This window comes from Patiria miniata, unplaced genomic scaffold, assembly GCF_015706575.1.
Source record: "Patiria miniata isolate m_02_andy unplaced genomic scaffold, ASM1570657v1 HiC_scaffold_29, whole genome shotgun sequence".
NCBI lineage: Eukaryota > Metazoa > Echinodermata > Asteroidea > Valvatida > Asterinidae > Patiria > Patiria miniata.
Genome location: NW_024037068.1, coordinates 18,083,235 through 18,105,841, shown reverse-complemented (window position 1 = coordinate 18,105,841; position 22,607 = coordinate 18,083,235). Strand labels below are relative to the sequence as shown.

Here is a 22,607-nt window from a genome sequence, read left to right as displayed (position 1 = left end):
TCAAGATTACCATTTTACAAATATAGTTGTACTCTCTTATGTCCAAACAGTGACAGTTCAGTCTCACCGACTGACACTTATGTAGACACAACGTTTTAGATTGAAATTTGTTCAATCCAATGCACCTTTGCATGCTGCCACCATTTCAGTCATGTTCCCTGTATCCAATTACAGTACTGAATTATATAATTATGTGTGCAAAAAGGAACCAGACTAACGTTTCCTTCCAGCCTCGATTTTGTTACGTTGATTTGAATGCGAAAAAACCAAGATGGCCGCAACATGATAATGGTCTAAAGATCAAATTTTCGCTAGAACTTCGACTAAACTGATTTTTTTGTCTGAGTATTTCAATCTATCGACTGGCCCCTACTGTTACCTTTTGGAAGTTAGAGAGTATACTCGGCCCTCTAAGATTTTTCACTTACAATTGCCCCCAAGATTAGAAATGGCTATTATTTAAACGATTCTTAAAATTGTTGTTATTAAATTGATTAATTGTTTCATTCAATGTTCTTCTTACACTAAACTAGAAGCAAGTGTTAAGCGTTGGTTTTGAAGACGTCTTGAAAACCACAGCGAAGCCGGTGAACTTGCTCCTCCTCACTGCAGCCAATCGTCTAGGCTTTTGATTCGGAGAGAGAAAATGAAACAGTTACCTTGTTGAACACCCCCTCACTTTATTTCTTTAGAATCTTACATGCTGTACTCAATTCGAGCAAGTTCCGGGCCGTTAGCGGGATTTGGTGTGTATCTAAAGGATGGTACTGTTCGAAAGCTACCAACATGACGTCAACGCTCGTCATGAATATTCAAGTCTAGCCTATATATTTGGCTTGTTCTCAATAATTACTTTCTGTTTTAAGGGAGGCACCGTTCGAGATTGCCATCAGATATTTAGCAATTATTATACATGTATTATTAATCATTATACATGAGCAGCTGCTATAGGCGTTACCTGTATTAAGTGCCTATCAGTTACATGCTTCGACAGTCACAGAGAGCCTATAGGTGGCAGCGTACACCGGTCCTTTCAATAAGCAAGTTCGGTATTCCAACTGCGCATGGGCATATCAAGATTTGACGATTTTTTTTCGGGATAAACGTTTCATCGTCAGCGTGCAAAGCATAGCGGAGTACCAGCGATAATGATGAGATCGTCGTGTTCTGTAGTAACATTTTGCAAAAAGTTTGAATAGCGAGGCTTTTTAGGTGTCTTCTGTGTCCAAACTAGTGTGCGAACGAAATTTCCATCTCTTTGCGATTGCACGCATGAAAATTCGGTTACCACGTCCCCCATAGCCTCTTGTGCATTTATCTGCCGCGTCTATCCTCAATAAAATCGTCGAGTCTTGTTGTGCACCAGATTATTTTGGTATACCGACCTTGTGAGAATTTTGAGACGCTTGGTGGCAGCAAACACATTGGTCCATTTCGTCAGTTTGAACATGCGCACAATAGCTTCACCATGACGCAAACAGTTGAAAAGGGCCGATGTATTTGCTGCAACCAAGCTTCTCAAAAGTCTCCCATTGGTTGCCTAGGTGTAAATCAACCTCGCTCCCCTTGGGGACGTGCACTGATGCATGTATTTTGTGTGCAAATGAAAGCACTCAGTGTTACACTACCCGACCTATTTAATTGCGAACATGTCTGAATTCAGTCACCGCAGAACGTCATACGTTTAATGCCAATCGGTGAAAAGGATACTGCTATTAAAGTGGTTTTGCTTATTGGATATTTTGCAGACATGGTTGGTGCAATTACGTGACTGTCAATGCATTTTGAATTGAATTTTGTACATCGCACAACATTTTGTTTGTCGCCCACAACCATTGTTCCGATGTATGTACTAAAAGGTATACTTACACTCTTCGCAATTCCTTCCACCGTAGTAAGCCGGGCACGAGCAGTAGTAGTCTTGTTGATCAACTGCGTAACAGGTTCCACCATTGAGGCACGGGTTATCAAGACAGGGAGCTGAGGTACAAGACCACCAAAAATATGAAGTGTGAAAGGGTGTAGGTATACGTGTACGCATGTTGACCTTGGATAACAACATACAATGATGGTCCTTGACTGGGCGCAGGTCAAAGCGTAAACCTATTCAGGCCGTTTTAAATCTGTTTATCAGTTGGATATTGCGGCCATAGGCCGTGATGCCAACTTTCACCGAATGGTTCTCCTCTACACTGCATTTCTTGAAATGTAATTGTTCGACGTCCCGCTGGTCCGACGTCCCGCTGGTCCGACGTCCCGCTGGTCCGACGTCCCGCTGGTCCGACGTCCCGCTGGTCCGACGTCCCGCTGGTCCGACGTCCCGCTGGTCCGACGTCCCGCTGGTCCGACGTCCCGCTGGTCCGACGTCCCGCTGGTCCGACGTCCCGCTGGTCCGACGTCCCGCTGGTCCGACGTCCCGCTGGTCCGACGTCCCGCTGGTCCGACGTCCCGCTGGTCCGACGCCCCGCTGGTCCGACGCCCCGCTGGTCCGACGCCCCACTGGTCCGACGCCCCACTGGTCCGACGCCCCACTGGTCCGACGCCCCACTGGTCCGACGCCCCATAGGATTAGGGTTAGGGTTATTAGGTTAGGGTTAGGGTTAGGGTCAGTCAACCTAACCAGTGGAACTACACAGTATCATGTTTCATCGGACCAATGGGACGCCGGACTATTGAGATATAACCAAAAGTGCCCTGGTGCCCAAATGAGCTATATCTTCGTAAAATCTGGCAGGGTTTTTAGATCCACTTCTTGCTGTATTCATTGACATTACTTACCATACTGACACTGATCTCCTCCGACGTTTGGCGGGCATTGACAGATATAATCAGTCATTCCAGTAGCTGAACACGTGCCACCATTCTTACAAGTGCCATCGCACTGGTGCTGAACTAAAAGGACATCAAGAGAGTGTCACATTCAGTCAAATAATAACGATAGCGCACATGATGAACCAAACATGTTACTAAGGTGTGGTACATATTACTATTACTGCTAATCGGGCCGATGGATATAAGCCAACAAAAAAAGCCATCTCAGCTCCTTAAAGTATACAGCTCGATGCTGCCATAAGTTAAACCGAAATGTACATTCAATCTTTAAGCGAATAATACCATAATTGGGAGGAGTCAAACCTCATACAACGCACCCCTTTTCAGTGACGTGTACAAGCATAACAATTAACATTCACTGTGTGGACTTCCAAACAAAAGATGTCCACATAAACCAGGGCGCGTTTTCGCGACCGTGACCAGAAAAATGTTTCGGCCTTGGTCATTGGTTGAGCGTTTTCGTGTCTTTGGTTGACTGGAGTGACGTCACTGTTCCGACCAAAACCGAACCAATGCCAATACCAAAACAGTGTTGTGGACAGTAAGCTTATAATGGCTTATTTTTAATACGTACGTTGTAAGTTTGTACATTTTAAGTGGCATGTTATACAATGTTTATACAACTTACAAGCCCACAAGGTATTATCCCAAATTTCGCCGGGACTGGCCCCAAACACCTAAAATTTATCGGTGTCCGCCATTTTTGTTTACAACTTTTTGACACTGTTTTCAGTTCAGTGTTTTTGTGCGCATGTGTAAACATATTTCTGGTTATCAATTTTGACGTCACAAACATGTTTCTGGTCGCGGTCACGAAAACACACCCCCTTGTTTCAGATACGCTGTGTGGACTTTCCCGCGTCCTGACAAGGTTAATTTTCCCCCACTCCGGAACACAGGTTAAGAGGCATTTTGGGATTAGGTTTATCCGTGGCAAAATGAAGACAAACACACAAGGGAATTATGAAAAAAATGGGTTAAAGAGTTTTCGCAGTTTGAGTACTAAAAATGAGGTTTTTTCCCCCAGGTTTTTTTTAACTACTTGAAAACAAAGGAATGTCCACACTAGGCACGTAACGTAAACATGCGTGCGAGCCACGTGTGATGGGCGTTCCAGTTTGCGTTCAAGCACAAACATTCACGCAGCATTATTCGCATAATCGCCAGGCAAGGGTTCCTCTCAACAAAAAAGAAACATCACTGATCGCCTTTGGTTTCAGTGCATTTGAAATTCATTAATTGAGGCCACGCAGGTTGAAGGTTTGTGGTTACCGATCAGTGATGTAGTGCCTTGATGCTGGGCCTTGGCCTTAAGGCTGCCTTAAGGCTAGACTTAAGGGCCTTGGCCTTGGCCTCGAGGCTTGAGGGCAAAAGCCTTGGCCTTGGCCTTGGCCTTGAGAGATCAGTGCCTTGCAATTTTGAGTCAAGGCTCTTCAAGGCCCATAGATTTTTGCATTTTCCAGATAAATCTGTTTGAAATTTTGCTGTTACCATTTTAATCGTGTTACCATGGAGGAGGGAAAGTCGGAAACACCCTATAGATCTGTGTGTTGGGCACACTTTCACTTTTATAGCATCACATATTGTTACCATTGTAGTAGATTTGCTGCAACAATATTCTGTACACTTGTGGGGCTAATGAGATGATCACTTAAATTATATACAATTATGGAATAGATCTGATTGGTTGTATATGTCTCCCTGATAAGTGCTAAAGATTTGCATGTATCTGTTTTAGATAATGCTAATATTTCTGACCATGTTGGCCCAGCAAATACAAATTTCCCAAATCAGTTTCTTGGATCCCCCTTTTGTTACACTCGGGAGAATTGTGCGTCAATATATCGTTATTTTGTTTTAGTTAAACCATATTCATGAAGACCTGAACTTATACTTTAATAGATACAATGCAGTCATAAAACAGTGTATGCGAGCATGTTCTTCTTCTTAATGAGTGATTCGTGATGATGTGTCATGTGACTATAATTAGTTCTATATCAGTGGTCATTTTATAAAACAGGGCCTTGGCCTTGGCCTTAGCCTTGAGGGTTAAGCCTTGGCCTTGGCCTCGAGGCTTGAGGGTCAAAGCCTTGGCCTTGGCCTTGGCCTTGAGGGTCAAAGCCTTTGCTCCAACACTGTTACCGATATACATTGTAGACAGTACATGTAACAACGGAATGTCAACCTTGATCTCACATTCGATTCTCCAACTTACCGTTTTCACAATTATTTCCGTAAACATACTCTGGGCAATAACACAAGTAGTTCGATCCCATATCCACGCACTCACCGCCATTCATGCAGGGACGGCTGTCGCACAGACCATTTCCTGAAATTAAACCATTGCTGTGACGTCACACTATTGATAAAAGTGTGGATTCAGAACTACGAATCTGTTACACTAGTCAAAAAGAGTGGATTCGGAATGTCTTATCTTCGGTAAAGTGTGGATTCAGAATTCGGACGATTCACAATGCAGTGCGCCACCAAGAGTTTGCCAGATCCATTTTTCAACTTTACGGTCGAAACGTGGCCCATTTGAATGAGTGTCAGTAGACAACTTGAGCTATTTTGATATAGTTTTGGGCATGGCGTTCTGCCGCCTTACAAATAAACACCATATTGATAAAAAGTCAACAACAAAAAAGGGCAAACATAATACTCAAATCATTCGCTTACAAAAATACTGACCGAAAAAAACGAACAATTTCAAATTTCCCGCGCTGTGAATTTGTCGACCATCTCCCACAATGCACTGGGAACAATTAATTCTCCATGGCAAACACTTGATGGCGCACTGTTTTGTAAATCGCCCGAATTATGAACTTTAAACAATTATAAAAATGTGTGAACCTCATCAAACTAATTATCACATGCTAAGTAGGCCCTATGTCCTTTTTTAAGAGCATTCTCAACACATTTTAAACATTTTCAAGTTTTTCACTTGATTAAAATCCACGTCGACGAGAAGGAGTCGCCATACAAAATGACGTGGTTGTACGGGTGTGGCGATACACATTATTAACAGAAACACACCACAATGCAAATGTCCTTTTACACAAAGCTATTAACAGCTCGAAAAACTCCCTTGAATGTAAATTCCGCCTAATTAAATGGCCATGATACGAGATATGCAAGTCTTTTCATCTCCACTCGCTGGACCATTAATGACAATACTTCTTTCGACGCAATGATTTAAGTCTCAGAATATCATCTCGCAAGTGTGGATTCTTAATTTTTTGCGCCTCGTGAATTCTTAAATTACAAATCCACACTTGCGAGTGTATTCTCCTGAACCGAAATTTAGAAACTATCGATGTTAATACTACTACTTTTGAAACGATACAAGCAAGACTTTTTCATATATTGACGTGCATTAATAGAACATACAAGCATTGTAAGGAGCATTGTACAAATCACTAGGGATGTGTGTGAATTGTTTTCGTTTGCTGAAAGAACGCGCACCTTTTTTTGTGATCCGTGGACAGAACTTTAAAACGGAGTTTGTGTTTAAAATTCTGTAACTTGAAAAGTAAATTTCAATGATTTTTGTACTAAAAGACAGCTTATAAATTGGGCTTTCATACCCTAGATTTTGTAAGTGCTACATGCGGAACTTAACTAAAACAATAGTGTCGACATTTGGGTTTCGTTTTTATTACTCACCCTGTGCAGTTCACAGGTGTTACGAACATGCGGAGTGAAAGATGTTGGACTATTTGCAGGAATCAAGGTTAAATGTTAAGGTTTAAAGCTCAGTTTAAAGCCATAAAGCGGGGTTCAAATATCAACATTACTGTATTGACACTCAGTTAGTTACTTCTATAAATGTGTCCGACAAAACACTTACGGGTTTCCTTGAGTCCGTTGGTCAGCCCAACTGGAGTGCATTGATGAAAAAAAACAAGAAGGAACATACAAATCATATAGTTTCATCCAAGATACAAGTGATTTAATGATAGTTTCCTCCTCTTGCTGAGTGCATTATGTGGCAAGAAGCTTTTTTTTCTCAAACTGTTAGCAAGACATAATATAGCAGTATAATGATAATAATACCGGAGTCTTAAATAGCGCACGTATCTACCAACAATTAGGTACTCAAGGCGCTGGAAATTATGTCTATTAATCAAGACACACTGAAAAATTGCCTGGGTTAATTTTACCAAAGAAAGGGTGAAAACTGGAACTACCCAAACTTGGGTTGTTCTATAACCAATTGTTTTGGTTAGAATTTATGTTAAATTCAACCAAAAAGTTGTAGTCATACAAGAGTGAATTAAATCTTGGTCTTGAATGACGACAAGTTTTGATTGAATTTAGCAGAAATTCTAACCCAAACAATTGGTTATATAGCAACCCAAGTTCGGGTAGTTCCAGTTTTCACCCTTTCTTTGGTAAAATTAACCCAGGCAATTTTTCAGTGCAGGTAAATGAAGTTTATGAGAAGTATGAGGCCCATCATGTGTAGCACCTTATAAGGGTTTACAAGGTATCAAACAAAAATTCTCAATGACTTTTGTTCACATCAATTGTCCGTATTTATTACGGAGGGCGTTGTAGCTCTTGCCTTTGGTGTCAAACCTACAGACTGACATTTGGCTGTCATACTGTATGATGATAATTTGATTGGGTACATGAAAAGTTGATATTTTCTTTTTCAGATTTGTTTGGACACAATGTGGTTATTCCTTTCAAGTCTTTCCATGCATGTGATCTACACACTGTGGCAGATAAACCGACTTATTTGTGTTACAGGTTATCATGTAAGATAGCACTGCCCGGCTCACAAGTAGCAGCCAGTCGGTCATTCAGTCAGTCAGTGAGATAGGTACTTACCAAGGCTGACTAGAAGCATGCAGAAAGCGAAGCGAGTTGTCTCCATGGCTGCTGATGTCTCACACAATGACTGGTGCAGACAGAACCAAATCCAGTCATTCTTATATACATTTCATTGTTTAATCAGAGTGCAATTAGTCAGACACTGATGACTTTTACTGATGGCTTTATCGGTTGACCCGTTGGAAACTAGGATTCCGACACCAATTAGCAGAAATGAGGACTCTCCTCAATAATTTGCAAGGATGTTAATCTTTCATACAGACCAATCTGTTTTTTTTACGCCATGAATATTTAAATTCCAGACGGTGCCGGCGCAATGAGGCTCCATTTTTTCTGTATGAGGTTAGCATTTTTCTAGGACGCGTAGGTAATAGATTTGATACTGTGGGAAATATTCAGAAAATTGCTTGTATATGGTGGGATTTTGGGGGACTGTTTCCAATTCCTTTAAAAAAAGAGGTTGACCATTGGGGGATACACTTGATTTTTGGCTGTTTTTTTTTTTAAAGAGGTTGTGGAATGCTCGAAGACATTTCCGTCATTTTTCGGGTATTATGTAGCCTAAGGTGTGATGAAATAACAACGACTATTGTGTCTGTCATGAAATGAGTACAAAAGGTACTTTTGAGAGCTGTTTTTCAGGTCCTGTTTCGACCCGAACGTGCAATTTGAAACGTCGGACTTATGAGGCGTCGGACTTATATGAGGCATACACATTATTAATTTCGCTTCGAAGGTCCGACGCTAGCCTTTAAAGCCCCTGTCACACTTTCGCGTATCCTAATTCCTATCCAGCGTACTGGGCCGTACCATGCGTATACCTGCGTACATAAAACTTACACAAAACGATAGAGATGCATATGAGGTGCGTATTGTGCGTACGACTGCGTATGAAAAAAATGTCAATGCGCAACTCATAAGGAATTAGGATACGCAGAAGTGTGACAGGGCCCTAAGTCCAAAACAGCGTTTGTCCATTGTCGATGTCGGACTCATCGTGGCCCCGCGTTCGGAGTCATCACGTGTTCATCACCCGAGTCCTGAATTCCATCAACCTTTCACTTTCTTGACAGGTGATTTATTGTTCGATAGGTAAACCGAAACATATTCCACTCGGGGTCGCGTATTCCAGGACTTGACTTAATTGCTACAATTAGCAGCTGACGCTTTGGTAGATTGTGTCGGTCACGCGCGCGTAGGTCGCGATGACATCAGACATCAAGTTGGCTGGCTGAGTTGTTTTCAACATTACGATTGGCTACACTCTACAAACAACTTAGTCAACATATTGACTAGTTTTCCTAGTTATTGAAAATTGACAAGGAATTTAGTTAAACGTGCAAAGTTTCATACTATAACTAGAAAAAAAGTAGTTGGGTTCGACTGAAATTTCAGTTATTTGCATAACTATTTTTCCTTTAGTCAATTATACTGACTGGAAAAATCTAGTCAGATTGACTGATTTTCAGTTGTACCCAGTTGGCCCTGAATTGCTAGTCATTAATTTTAACTGGTTTCTAGTCAAATCTGACTATAATGCTCTTTTTTTTGTTTTAGAGTGTAGGCCTATTTTATACATGAACTCATAGACTTGATTTCAAGACTTTTTTTGGTCAGGGTTTCGTACGTTTACCATGGTATATGTGCGTCACGCCAATAATTATGCACCGTATAGGCTTATTTCAAATCGGGGTTGGTGTGCAACGTCCATGTCAAGACACTCTCGCTGTACGGATGGTCTTTCTCGATAGCACTGCGCGACCGTCTAGCTCTTTAGCACAGATATGGCGGGCCATGCCGACGAACGAAAATCCGCCGTTTTGAATGCAAGTCTAAATCAACAGTAACCTAGTAGGACAATGTATACACCGCTTGTTCTAGTGAGTTATGCACTACCCCAATTACATTGCCAATTACAGGATCAAGACCAATACAAAAAAAAAACACCAGCCAAACATCCATTGTATCTCCAAATGAAATACCACTTTTTCTTTAAAAAAATGGAAATATTCCTACCAAAATTCCGCCATATTCAAGCAATTATTCTATGAACAATTTCCACAGTATCATAACTAATACGGTACACAGGAGAAATTGGAGCGGCATTGCGCCCTCAACGTCTGGAAATTAATATGCATGACGAAGACTACAGATAGGTCTGTGTGAAAGATTGTCATCTTTGCAAACTATTGAGGAGAGTCCTCATTTCTGCTAATTGGTGTCAGAATCCTAGTTTCCAGGGGGTCAATTGATAGAGCCATCAGTAAAAGTCAGCAGTCATCCTTTGGCCTATTTGTCAGGGTTTCGTACGTTTTGGTACGATCGTATAATACTGAGGTATAGGCCTGTGCTGCAAATCGGGCTTCATGCGCAACGTCTACGTCAATGCACTCTCGTGGTACGGTTGCTCTTTCTCGATCCCACTGAGCGACCGTCGACCTCTCAGCACACAGATATACGGATGGCCGTGCCGACGAACGAAACACGACACATTTCCGTCTTGACTCAAGTCTACATCTCCACAACAGAAGTAAATCAGTAGGACCAATATGCTGTCCTGCTGGCGTAATTTTTTTTCCTAGGAGGGTTAGGGGCAATGTCATGAATAATTCAGTTTTTCCTTTCAATCATTGCAAGACTTAGGTTCTCGTTTTATTTTCCCCTTAATTTAAAATTATCTCAGTGATAAATTTGGAGAAGAAAAATAGCTGATGAAAATGAGCAGCGACGACGTGGATTCGAACCAGGGATCTTTGTATCCATAGCTCATCTCGCTATCCACTAGGCTACTGTGTGGTAGCTCGACGACAACCGTTCTTTAAAATGCTTTAATGTATTGTAACTAGTTGAGTAACTAACAACAATGCTGTTGATGTCATTGTCTGTTCTCATGGATAAACATGAATTATTCATGACATTGCCCCTAACCCTCCTAGGAATAAAAATTACGCGTCCTGCTGTATTCCGTGATATTATGCACGACCCCAGTGGCGTAGCCAGGAATTTTTCAGTGAAGGGGGGGGGGGGGGGGGGGGGGGGGGGCTGGAACATTTCATGGGGGGGCGTCATGTATATCAATGATAATTTTTGTAGAAACTCAAAATCTCAGTGGGGGGGGGGGGGGCGACTGGGGGAGGGGCGACAAGGTTGGGGCGACAAGCCCCCCCCCCCCCCCCCCCGTGGCTACGCCACTGACGACCCCCCAATTGGTTTTTCAAATTTTAGGGATCGGCATCCCATCCTGAAACAATGTTAAGCCCCTTCCCCTCCCATCTTCCATCCCCTCCCATCCCCCACCCCAATGAACAAGTAGTGTGTAAAAGATTTGGGGAAAACTGAAAGCCAATGTACGCTAAGTTCAAACAATTTAACTGAATTTTTCCCACAGTCAAGACCCCTCGGCCTCCTTTGCGTCCTAGAAAAATATGAACCTCCAAACAAAATTATTGCAACGTTAATGAACCTGCACAATCTGGAATTACAATATTTATTGCGCACAAATCGGATTGGTCTGTATAAAAGAGTTTCGCTTTTGAACATTGTTAAGGAGAGTCCTCATTTCTACTAATTGGTGTCAGAATCCTAGTTTCCAGCAGTTCAATTGATTAAGCCATCAGCAAAAGTCGTCAGTATCTGACTAATTACACTAATTGATTAAACAATGAAATGTTTATAAGAATGACTGTATTTGGTTCTGCCTTCACCAGTCATTGTGTGAGACATCAACAACCATGGAGACAACTCGCTTCGCTTTCTGCATCCTTCTAGTCAGCCTTGGTAAGTACCTATCTCACTGACTCACTCAATGACGCACTGACTGTGTCACTTGTAACGCAACTGGCTGTAGACTGATCGAAGTTGCCGGAAAGTGCTATCGTATAGTAACCGTAACAAAAGGGTGGGCTAAATCTGGCACAATGTGCAGACCAGATGCATGAAAGGACTTGCAGTGAATAGCCACTCTGAATCAAATGAATCTAATTGTCCACGCTCTGTGACACGCTTGACTAGGTTTGCCTTTGCTTGATTGATCCAGAGAGGGCATGAGTTCACCCAGACGATTGAAACATCGCGGGAAAAGGACTGCTGTTAAAATCGGTACCTGCTTCACGCGAATGCAAACTGCGTTAGCAACTGAGTCAATTGTATACGTGACTCCAAAAACAAACACACACACACGTTTTCTCTATTTTCTCATTTTTGGGTGTGAGTGTCCAGAAAGCTAAAGCTACCACAATTTGGATGTAATGCACCCTTTGTTATTGAGCAATTGTGTTACTTCAAACGAAAACAATGCACAAAAGAGGAAATGATCCTATGCACGTGGCGTGAATGCGTGTTGGCGTGTTCGAGCATTCAAACCGTGGACGATAAATGACGGAGAACAAAAGAGAACAATATCGTCCTCGATCCCAGCATACGTCGGCGATTGGAATCGTCATATGGGAGTATTCCTAACAATTTGGAGTACAAACAAAAGAGGGACAATAGAATGCCCACAGTGGGAGGTCGATACACGACGACACGCGATGCTTGAGTATGTAAACACCGGGACGCGTGGACCTAAGACACAAGGGTTAGGGCACAAACAAAACGTCTGCGATTGAGTGATAGTCCACGATTGAAATTCGTCTACAAAACCAATGACAGCTGTTGCTAACAAGTTAGAGTACAAACAAAGGCATGAGGATTAGGGACAATAAGGGCCCACGATCGCCGGTGTTTATAAAGATGTTTGTGTGGTGGGGGGGGGGGCCTATTTTACCTACCTTTCTCCCCAATTGATAATTTGAACTTTATTTTCCTTGATTTTAATTTCATCAATGCACCATATGCAGTCGGACTGACCAGCGGACTTCCTGGAACGGGTAAGTGTAATAGGCACCTACGTCAGACACAATAATTATAGAAGTTATTATCATCATGGCACTCGTGTACTAGATACTGAATTGTCCACAATGACAGAAGTCAGGGGGGGGGGGGTGGACTCGAGAACGGCAAGTGACCAAGGCGATGCTGCATTTGTAAAGCTGTTGCTTGACAGGCAAAGAATGCTGCCAAAACTAACAGTCAGTTGGTTATAGTACAGTCACGATTTAGGTAATATTCAACTCAGTAAACAGAAGCTATGCCGCGTACCGCATAAAACCTCATAGAACCATACTAATGGCAGATGTATAACACTTTTGCTTTTTGGTGTGTGTTTTTTTCTCAGGAGCAGTGAGACATTAGAGTTTTCATTCAATAAGACCTTTGAAATAGAATACACAGTAATACAAAAACATCCGAACGATATGTCTCTTGAACCTGTCATTGTTCGAGTGAATTGAGAACTCTTTCTATTATTCGAACATATCCAACTATTTTATGCCAAACATGTATTTTCTTTATTTATTTCATCCAATAACAATGACTGTACGTTCAGATTTTTGAATGTACTTCAACAATGGAAATGCCTGAAATGTTTTGTTTTGAAAAGTATATACGCATTAAGTCGAAAGTTTCTGAAATTGTTTGCAGGTACGGCATGCGACAGCCACCCGTGTATGAATGGCGGTACGTGCAGTCCTAATGGACCTGACCCCAGTTATGGGTACGAGTGCTACTGCCCAGAGCATGTAATTGGACTTAATTGTCAAGATGGTGAGTCGGCAAAATGAATTTCTGAAGAAAAAAAAAATCAGGGCTAACATTCATTATTATTACAATTTTTAGATGACGCCTGAAGAAATCATGTGTCGTGTAATTGGCAGGACGTTGATCACATGTCATAAAATTATTCGTCCCAACCCACGGGCCGACCGCACCCCCAAAATAGAAGTTCTATTCAAAGGTAAATAGAACTTCTGGTCACACTGTTGTTGACTCTGACCAATGAGATGACGAGGATTTATTCACTGACGTGACAGGTGTTGTATGAAACAAATGATGAATATTTCACACTCGTCCAATGGTAAGAATCATTTCGTTTGATGACAGATAGAATGTTCCATTCCTTTCGACTTCGCCTCGCGAGCTCGTGGAATGCAACATACATCTGACACCACGTGAAATTGTTCTTACCATTGCACTCAAACATTCACTATTGGTATAATTTCTTCAACGTTGAACTCTGTGCAAGTACTGTTGATATCCTGCGTGGCCTCAATTGACGAATTTTAAATTGTCATTGAAACCGAAGGCCTCTCTGCTGTCTTCTGTTGAGATGATTAAAACAAAGAAAAAGTCCAGGGCAGATTGCAACGACCAGTCTTTAAGTTGTCTGTGCGCATTAGACAGTCTTAAAGTTCTGGCTATCAGTCTGTCCATTTCTGGGACACTTCCTTACCTGAACGCCGTAATAACGCGTATGTTGTGCATTGCATGCTCTCAACACGTTTCTAAATGGGAGTGTAGTGTCAAGTACCAAGGCAAGACATTTCAATCAAGCCTTGGAGCGTCCGAGTAATGGATGAAAACCAACTCTAAATCTGCATAGGGAGTGTGCAAAACATATCAAAATTGGAAGATTCAGGACTGTTACAAATAGTGGAGTACTCGGATTGGTTTATACGATTTTTTTTTGGGGGGGGGGGTTAAACGATTCTTAATCGTGGCAGCATCGAGCGGTATGCTTCTAAGGGAGATGAGATGGTTTTGGGCTTGTTTCCATTGGCCCGATGAGCAGGGTTAGCAATAATGTACCACGCCTTGATAACATGCATGTTCACCGTGTGCGCTATGTAAATCCATACCATTGTTTTAATGATGTCAACCTTTTGTAATATCCTTTCAGTTCAGCACCAGTGCGATGGTAATCCTTGTATGAATGGTGGCACGTGTGATGCGACTGGCGTGACTGAGCCTTATGTATGTAGATGCCCGCCAAACATCGAAGGAGACCGTTGTCAGTATGGTAAGTAGGGCCAATGAATAGAGCGTGTAAAGTGACCTTCTAAAATCTGCGAGATTTTACCAGAATACAGCACAGGTATATCAGTGATACACCCAAGATTTGGCTGGGGGAGGGATTGAGCTCTGGGGGCTTGGTTCTGTTTAGTGATGTTTAAATGATTAACCTTTGCTAAAAGGAAATTGGTTACAATGGTCAGAAAGTGTCTCGGATCGCGAAAAAGAGCGACTCTACAATCATTCTTTTCGGGGCCCTTATATAAACATGCGGAGCAGGGCCTACGGAACACTGGTGCCTATAGGGCCTACGAAACACTTAATCCGGGCCTGCTATTTTAACCATAATTCATAAATACCTCAGACAGTTTAGCTATACCTATGGTCGAGAGCCCGTCACGTGGCCGGTCTTAAACGGATGATAAAGACATGGCTATAGCTGGTCTTAAACACTTTTCCAGTGTCACAATAAAATGTGGACCCCTAAAAATCCAGTGCCTCTGACCGTTTTATTGGTTGAACGTTCACAATCCTCACGTAGGCATGCGCAACACTACCAGCGAGTCAGAATTTTATAGTTCTAAATTCAAAACGCAACGCCCCAGGTGCGTTCTGCACGATATCAAGCAGAACATGCTACGCGCGCGTCAATCTCCATAAAAGGGTTGTTTACATCTTACTCGCCAGCTGAACACTCCATTATTTTGCTAGAGGGATGTTTAAAAAAGCATGAAGTGAACTTGTTGAACAAAATCGGGATTTTTTGAACGAATTATTTGATTTTGTTTTACCGAAAAGGTATTTATGAATGGGAATAAATATGTACTCGGTCGGTATATTTATCACTCTGTTTAAAACCGCTTAGAGTCTGATTGCTGATAATTACCCTCGCCTCCGGCTCGGGTAATTATCAGCACCCAGACTCTAAGCGGTCTTAAACAGAGTGATAAAAACCTCCGGAGCACACATTTATTCCCTTATTAATTTCCTTGGCTGAAATTCGGACTTAATATCCCTTTTCTAAAACTCTCCCATTTGCAACAAATCACCATACCTTGGAAATTCCTAGTTCTTGAGTAAAATCCATTTATTTATTTCGTGATAACTTGTGGAGACGTATTCACCTATAGAAATTGCCCTGTAGAGACATATATACAATCTTTTGTTCCCTATTGTGTGCATGTCTCCAGAGGGCACGGTGTATCAGATCCATGATTGCCTTCTATATTGTTCAAGGTCCACACATGAATGTGGCGAATAAACACCATCTCTAGTGCAGTTTTGGAATTCCCTTGAATTCATAATATAATGTTTGCTTGTCTGGTACCACAGCTTTCTGTCTGGACGATCCGTGTCTGAACGGCGGAACGTGTTATAATAGTGCCCAGGGTTTCTGGTGTATGTGCCCTTTCCTGTACCAAGGAGAACACTGCGAACAGCGTGAGTATAGGCTTGCCTAGCACGATCGGTGGGCCATAATCATGATATATGACTCCCGGGTCAGATTTGACTCGAAATCAAGAGGGGATTTGACATGACACCTATCGAGGTCAAAATGGAACTTTTCCAGGTTATTTTTGACACATGCATGTTCATGCTCAAATTGATCCAGTGCCTGGTAAAAGGACCCAGTGTCTGGTAAATGACCCCTTCGACTGGGGTAATTATCAGCACCCAGACTCTAAGCGGTCTTAAACAGAGTGATTAAAACCTCCGAAGATAATGATATGCAGTACTCACGTGTAGGCCTCATCTTTGCTTTGATTTTATAAGATTGTGACCCCATCACTGGAGAATGTACAGCTTGATCTGGCATGGGTAAGCTTCAAGATACACTTTTTCATTGTTGACTAAGATTTGGTTCTTTATTGAGGACCTGTTGTGAGATAGAAGTGGCCTAAGAGCGCCTCACTCAAAAGAAAGTACATGCAATTAATGTTATGCTAGACTTGAATAAGCATGACGCATGTTGACGCTATACCGGTAGCCTTCGAACAGTGCCATTCTTTTGATGCACACCAACTCAAGCTCACGGTACGGAACGTGCGATATTAGTTTTAATAATTAAGCGATTTTTTTTACCTCAAATTAATTTACAACTTTTACAAATTATTTAAAGACGTATAAGTAGCTGAAAAAAGTTTATATTGCGTATGTTTATCAATCGGATCCCTCAGGCACTGTTAACGCTTGCTGAGAAATGAGGGTTAGTGAAGTTCATCGACACAGCTCATGCATATTCAAATGTGATTATTAATGATGTTGGCAATTCTCGACCAGTGGCCTCCTCAAAAGAACGTAATTACTGAGAATAAGTTAAATGTTATGCTAGACTTAAATATTCATGATATTTGGTGACGTCGTGTTGGTAGCCTTGGGACAGTGCAATACTTAACGCACTCACCAAGTCCAGCTCACGGTCCGGAACATGCTTGGAAAGAGTACAAAGGAGTATTTAACCAAAAAGGAGTTTTAACAAATTGATTGTTTTGTTTCTCTCTCCTAATCGGACGCCTAGACGATTGACTGCAGTGAAGAGGAGCAAGATCACCGTCTTCAAGGCCGTGGTTTTCAAGACATCTTCACAACCAACGCTTGCTTCTAATTTAGTGTAAGAAGATTATTGATTAAAAAAAAATATTTTTGAATTAATTACAACAATTTTAACAATCATTTCCATAAAATCCATTTCAAATCTTGGCGTCAATTGGAATTAGAAGGCCAACATTTCGGCATCCTGCTATTTATAAAGTTGTGTTCTTGGAATGTATCTTTGTGACTCATATATAGACCTGCAGTACTCTGTTTTCAATCTCCGTTCTGCCAATTTCAAAGGATGGTGAAGACCCAGCTGTTTCATGTTTCTGCGAATTTTAAGTGTTTCAGTTGCTTTTTTTATATACAATTTACCAGAAAACAAAACAAAACAGTGGAACAAACAAGTTTCAAATCACCATGCAAATATCGCATTTTCAACCTAAATCACATCCGTATTCCGTCGTATATCTTACAATAATAAGAATACTCCGACAAATTGAATTAACTGCAAACAATTATATACTACTTTATCTTTTGATTATTATGATTCCTTTAATTTTCAAGTCTGCTTACGGACTTTAGAGACTTCTAATACATGTAGGTAGACAAGCGAGTGTTTGGAAATAAAGTTAATGCAGCCATAACTGTGTCTTTGTGATCTTGTTGTTCTTAAGGTCAGTTTATAAAAAAATCGTAAATGTCGGGGCGCATTTAGCTTTGGCTCAGGGGAGGAGGGGGTGGAGGGGTAGTTCCTCTTCCCATTATTTGGTAGAGCCCACCCTTTTCCGTTCAAATGCCCTTTTTTTCACCAGCGCTTACCCCCAATATTTTGTAAAGAGTGCCCTTTTTTAAAGAAGAGCCCTTTAACCAAAATAAGTGCCCTTTTTTCCCAAACGAGTGCCCTTTTAAAAAAAAAAGAAGTGGTGCCCTTTTTTGTGCCATCGGCCGTACCGGGTGTCCCTTTTTTTTTTAAATTTCGCGCATGCATCGTCCTAAAAGCACCATATATTGTCCGTTACTGTGCATAATCGTCGGTTTTGAACAACGCCCCCATCGACAGATGGTACCAGCCCCCCTCCCCCTCCCCTTCCCCCCCACCGCTTTTTCATAAGGAGGCCAAGTGTCCGGAGAAAAAAACAACATGTCTACATTTCACCACGGATGTGCAAGTGCCTTTTTCAAACAAAATTTACCCCCTAATAAAAATGACCGTGCTACGCCACTGTAACTGCGCTAGCAGAAAAATTGTACCCTATCCAAGTAAGCACAGAATCCTCAATTATGGGATGTACGCATGCGCCGAAGCCAAAATTCCTCGCTTGCCCGTGAAATATGCTTGCTGTAAGCTGGGAATTTTCTGCTATAATAAGGAGAGCTAAGCAGAGCAAGGAAATTAGGCCCAGGGCACGCGAGACCCCCTTCAATGGAGAAACCATTGTGCGCGCTATTGTACGACGCTATTGCCCGATTATCTGAGCAATAACTATATAGGCCTAAGCCTCCCCGTCTTTGTTTTAACGACAACTTTTCAACAAATAGAATGGTGGTAACGTAATATGTTAGGTTGTTAAAACACGTTTTAGAAGGTTCAACTTCAAGTATTTATTTTAAAAAAATATGGTTTAGTTAAAAATCAGTACTGTTTTGCTCCTGTTCTGGAGCTATTAAGCTCTACGATTTTCAGCAAATTTCATATATTCATTGTAGTTGATATTTTGTAAAGTCCGAGTCCCAACTTGAACACTTTAACGAAGAATGTGCCTATAGTGCTTCGTCATTGCAGGGAGTCTTCGTGATAGAAATTCGTGACCAGGGCTCAATTTCTTGGCTCTGCTAACCACAGAAATCCGCGCTTACGACCACAAATGTTGTGCTAACCGCGCTAGCAGAACAATTCCGTGCTGATCTGTAAGGGTGCACGCCTGTAAATAGGCCAATAATCAGTCCGCTGAGCTCATGAATAAACTTTATATCCTCAAAATATTCTATATTAGAGAGTTTTGAGAGCCATAACATGGGGGGAATTGAAGAGCTATGGTAATGAACCTCTGGCCCGGACTTGGGGCTTCCAATTCTGAGCAATTTGGATGCTATTTGGCTCGAAAGTGTCGCTATTTTGCCATGTTGTGGAGGGATTGTTTTTCAAGGTGGCTACTTTTCCGCTTTCCGCTCCGGGGAAAATAGGGGATCGAGAGTATCTCGAAAAGTCAATGGTCAACCCACCAAAAAAATGAAAAGAAAATGAAAGATGACACATTGATCATCATTTTTCTATTCTTGAATACCTGTGAGAGTTCTGAGTATTTTTAAAAGAATTTTGAAGTATGCGCATTTAGCACCAGTGTCTATGGGAATTTTATTGAAGGGTTTGCACTCGTAAGCGCAGAATCCTTAGTTATGGGATATACGCATGCGCAGAAGCAAAAACTCCTTGCTTACGCTTGAAATACGCTTACCGTAAGCACGGAATTGTCTGCTATAGTAAGCAGGAATTTTTCAGTAACGATAAGCAGAGCCAAGAAATTGGGCCCGGATTGGTCTATAGACTCTCTACATTTCGACGAGAAGGCCTATCTATATTTGGACGCCATTTTGGTCCAGCTAAGTTCGCGTTTACGTCCTCGGGAATTCACGTTGAGTTGCTAATTTCTCTAAGTTTCTGTCACTGTCATTCAAATCGCCACCTCTCATGTCACACCTCTCTCCATATATGGCTCTTTGGCTGTCGGTTCCAGCGAGTCTCTCCTGTCAAAAATTAAAGCTACCAAAAACAAATTAAGAATTAGAGAACAAGTCTATTTTGTCTTTAGGCTGAAACTGAAAATAGCACGGGAAGAGCTACTCTTTATGTCGACATTGTACACAGTAACTCATGCCAATCGTTTTTAACAACAGAGATCTTGAATCTTTAGGCCCTAAGTCACTTGAAACAGAGGCTCCCATGGCGATACCAAATTTCAGTGCAGCAAAAATAGTTTAGCAAGGCCGAAATGCACATCGCGGTAGTCGCTTCAAAAATGTCTTTTGCAGCCTCAATCAGTCTTTCTTCTTTGGATTACTTCATTACCCAAAAAACATTTTGGACACTCGAAAAATAATATTTATAAGTGTCTTTTCGTTCTTTTTCGTACAACGACTGGGGTCCTAAACCACACGACTGGCGGGAATTGGGTCATGTAGGAAGGAATGTGGCCAAAAAGTTTGGACTTATTATTTAAGAAAAATGAAAGGTTGATGGAAACCAAGACTCGACTTATTGAAACATCAATACATTTACGATTTAAATAAAAATAAAACAAGATACTGCCCTCCCCCCGGCTGGATGCGCCACTCACTAGGGCATAGTATTCGCCCGTACCCCCGCCCTGCAAACAGGACGATGGGAAGGGCTGATGAATTCACGTTTTGATTGGATATAATTTGCGTGACCTGTGACCTGCAAGTCATCACGACCACGACCTTCCAGTTCCGGTTCAAATTCATGAAGGGTCAATCTCATTTGGTATTAATGAATTTTCAAATTTCGTTGGTACCCTGTTAAAGCGCCCGGGCCATGTAAAACGTAAACAATGACACAATTGTACCCGAGGATTTAAAACCTACTGTGGCTGACTTCGGTTTATCGGCCTTTATATTATTGTTAACGATTGACATTTAAGCCCCCCCCCCCCCCCCGCCTTCAAAGGCGGATCCAGAACATAATTTTGTAGGCCCCCCCCAAAAAAATTGGGCAATAATTGAGGCTTGGGAGCATCTTTGGTTTGTAGATGCTCTGCGAACAACGAGATATAAACAATATAAACAACAAGATGTGATGACCGTCGCCAAGGCACTGTTATGGCTGTATGTAACTTTATTTCCAAACACTAGCTTGTATAGGCCTATCTACTTGAAATCTCTCAAGTCTTTAAGCAGACTAAAAATTCAATTAATCATAATAACCAAAGGGTAAGGCAATTATGTAATTGCTTGCACTCAAATAAAATGTGGCATAGTAACGAGTAATCTTATTACAGTAAAATCTCGAACAGTCAAAATCTGTTAACTCAAAAACTCGTAACTCAAAGTGAAACCTTATTCCGTCAATTGTTGTTGAATAGAAAATCCATTGGATTACTCAAAACTCTGCTTAACTCAACAATAAGTAAGCCAATTCCCCTGAGGTGTGACTTATTGAGATTCCACTGTATTGCAAGATGTACGACGGACACGGGAATACATTAGGTAGAATCTGCGAAGACTAATCTTAATACTTGAAGGAGCAAGCGGTATCTTGGAGTTTTCAGGGTCACATTTTGAGAGGGCTCACAGTAATGAACTTCACACAAGACAGCCCCTTCAGGGCAAATATTCAGTGGGCCGTGTGAAAACGATGTGACACCATTCTTTATACTTATTGGCAATGTTTACGAAGTCAATGCTATTGCCTATACAATGGGGAGGGGGGGGGGGCTGTTAAAGTGATGTCACGTTTTGGTATAGAGTCATTATAGTGAAAAAACTATATTTCTGTGCTCCTCCAACACAACATGGCGCCCGTACACTTGGGCACTCACTAGGTTTGGTCATCGGCAAATCAGGCAATTTGTATTATAATAAAGCAACTGAATCGCTCAGCCTCCCACCAAAGATGACACGATTTATATGCTAATGAATATTGAACTTGAAGCATAAACCCCCCCCCTCAAAAAAAAACCCCCAAAACAAACAAAACAAAGATAGCAGCAAACTTCGGCTTTCTATGGTTATTTACTTGCAATTGACAACAAACTTGGAAATGGCTACCAAGTGTAATTAGATTAACTGTTTCATTGAATGTTGTTATTACGCTAAACTAGAAGCAAGTGTTAAGCAGTGGTTGTGAAGACGTCTTGAAAACCACAGCGAAGCCGGTGAACTTGCTTCTCTTCACTGCGGCCAATCGTCTAGGCGTCTGATTAGAAGAGAGACAATGAAACATTACATTTGTTGAATACCCTCCCTTCTCTTTGTCTTTAGAATTGTACCTTTTGTAGCCTACTCAATTCGAGCATATGTTCTTGACTGTTGGCTGGAGTTGGTGTGTATCAAAAGGATGGCACTGTTCAAGTCTAGCGTAACAATTAACTTGTTCTCAGCAACTACGGTACTTTCTTTTGAGGAAGGTACTGTTCGAGAATTGCCAACATCATTAATAATCACATTTGAATGTGCATGAGCTGTGTCGATGAACTTCGCTCGTCCTCTCTTCTCACTCATGCAGCAAGTGTTGATACGCAATTCCAATTTTGTTTCAGCTTTCGTACGTCTTTACATTATTTGTCCAAGTTGTAAATTACTTTGCCGGGTAAAGGATTGAAAACTTATACCTTGCAATTATATTAGCCACTTTCATCTCGCAACAGGTCCGCAATAATGAACCAAAGCTTACCCATGCCGGACTAAGCTGTAGCAAGTTTCCCTCCTTCCCCGTTGGGATCCTTGCCTATAGTACAAGCAAAGTAAAGATGATGAGTCATGCGTGAATACTG

At 41.6% G+C, this 22,607-nt stretch overlaps 2 protein-coding genes across 2 annotated transcripts; one reads left to right on the top strand and one right to left on the bottom strand.

The window, feature by feature from the left end:
• Positions 1 to 340: 340 nt before the first annotated feature.
• LOC119735235 (delta-like protein D) lies at positions 341 to 7,714 on the bottom strand. Its single transcript, XM_038208941.1, has 7 exons — positions 7,669 to 7,714; positions 6,683 to 6,712; positions 6,499 to 6,547; positions 5,048 to 5,178; positions 2,779 to 2,892; positions 1,870 to 1,980; positions 341 to 625 (listed from the first exon to the last, which is right to left on the bottom strand). The coding sequence occupies exons 1-7, from the start codon at positions 7,712 to 7,714 to the stop codon at positions 621 to 623; spliced, it is 486 nt and encodes a 161-aa protein (XP_038064869.1). The 3' UTR covers positions 341 to 620.
• Positions 7,715 to 11,184: 3,470 nt separating this feature from the next.
• LOC119735417 (delta-like protein A) lies at positions 11,185 to 17,741 on the top strand. Its single transcript, XM_038209117.1, has 7 exons — positions 11,185 to 11,448; positions 12,510 to 12,539; positions 13,192 to 13,314; positions 14,447 to 14,566; positions 15,892 to 15,999; positions 16,333 to 16,377; positions 17,078 to 17,741. Exons 1-6 carry the CDS (start codon positions 11,403 to 11,405, stop codon positions 16,365 to 16,367), a joined length of 462 nt encoding a protein of 153 aa, XP_038065045.1. The 5' UTR covers positions 11,185 to 11,402; the 3' UTR covers positions 16,368 to 16,377; positions 17,078 to 17,741.
• The last annotated feature ends 4,866 nt before the right edge of the window (positions 17,742 to 22,607 follow it).

Bases quoted from the DNA above. Each gene is read 5' to 3' on its own strand.
- LOC119735235 (XM_038208941.1), bottom strand. From the start codon at position 7,714: ATGGAGACAACTCGCTTCGCTTTCTGCATGCTTCTAGTCAGCCTTG. The intron at 6,713-7,668 runs GTAAGTACCTAT...AATGCACTCCAG, and splicing joins CATGCTTCTAGTCAGCCTTG to TTGGGCTGACCAACGGACTC. The intron at 1,981-2,778 runs GTAAGTAATGTC...CTTGTACCTCAG, and splicing joins AGGAGATCAGTGTCAGTATG to CTCCCTGTCTTGATAACCCG.
- LOC119735417 (XM_038209117.1), top strand. From the start codon at position 11,403: ATGGAGACAACTCGCTTCGCTTTCTGCATCCTTCTAGTCAGCCTTG. The intron at 12,540-13,191 runs GTAAGTGTAATA...AATTGTTTGCAG, and splicing joins CAGCGGACTTCCTGGAACGG to GTACGGCATGCGACAGCCAC. The intron at 16,000-16,332 runs GTGAGTATAGGC...TGATTTTATAAG, and splicing joins AGGAGAACACTGCGAACAGC to ATTGTGACCCCATCACTGGA.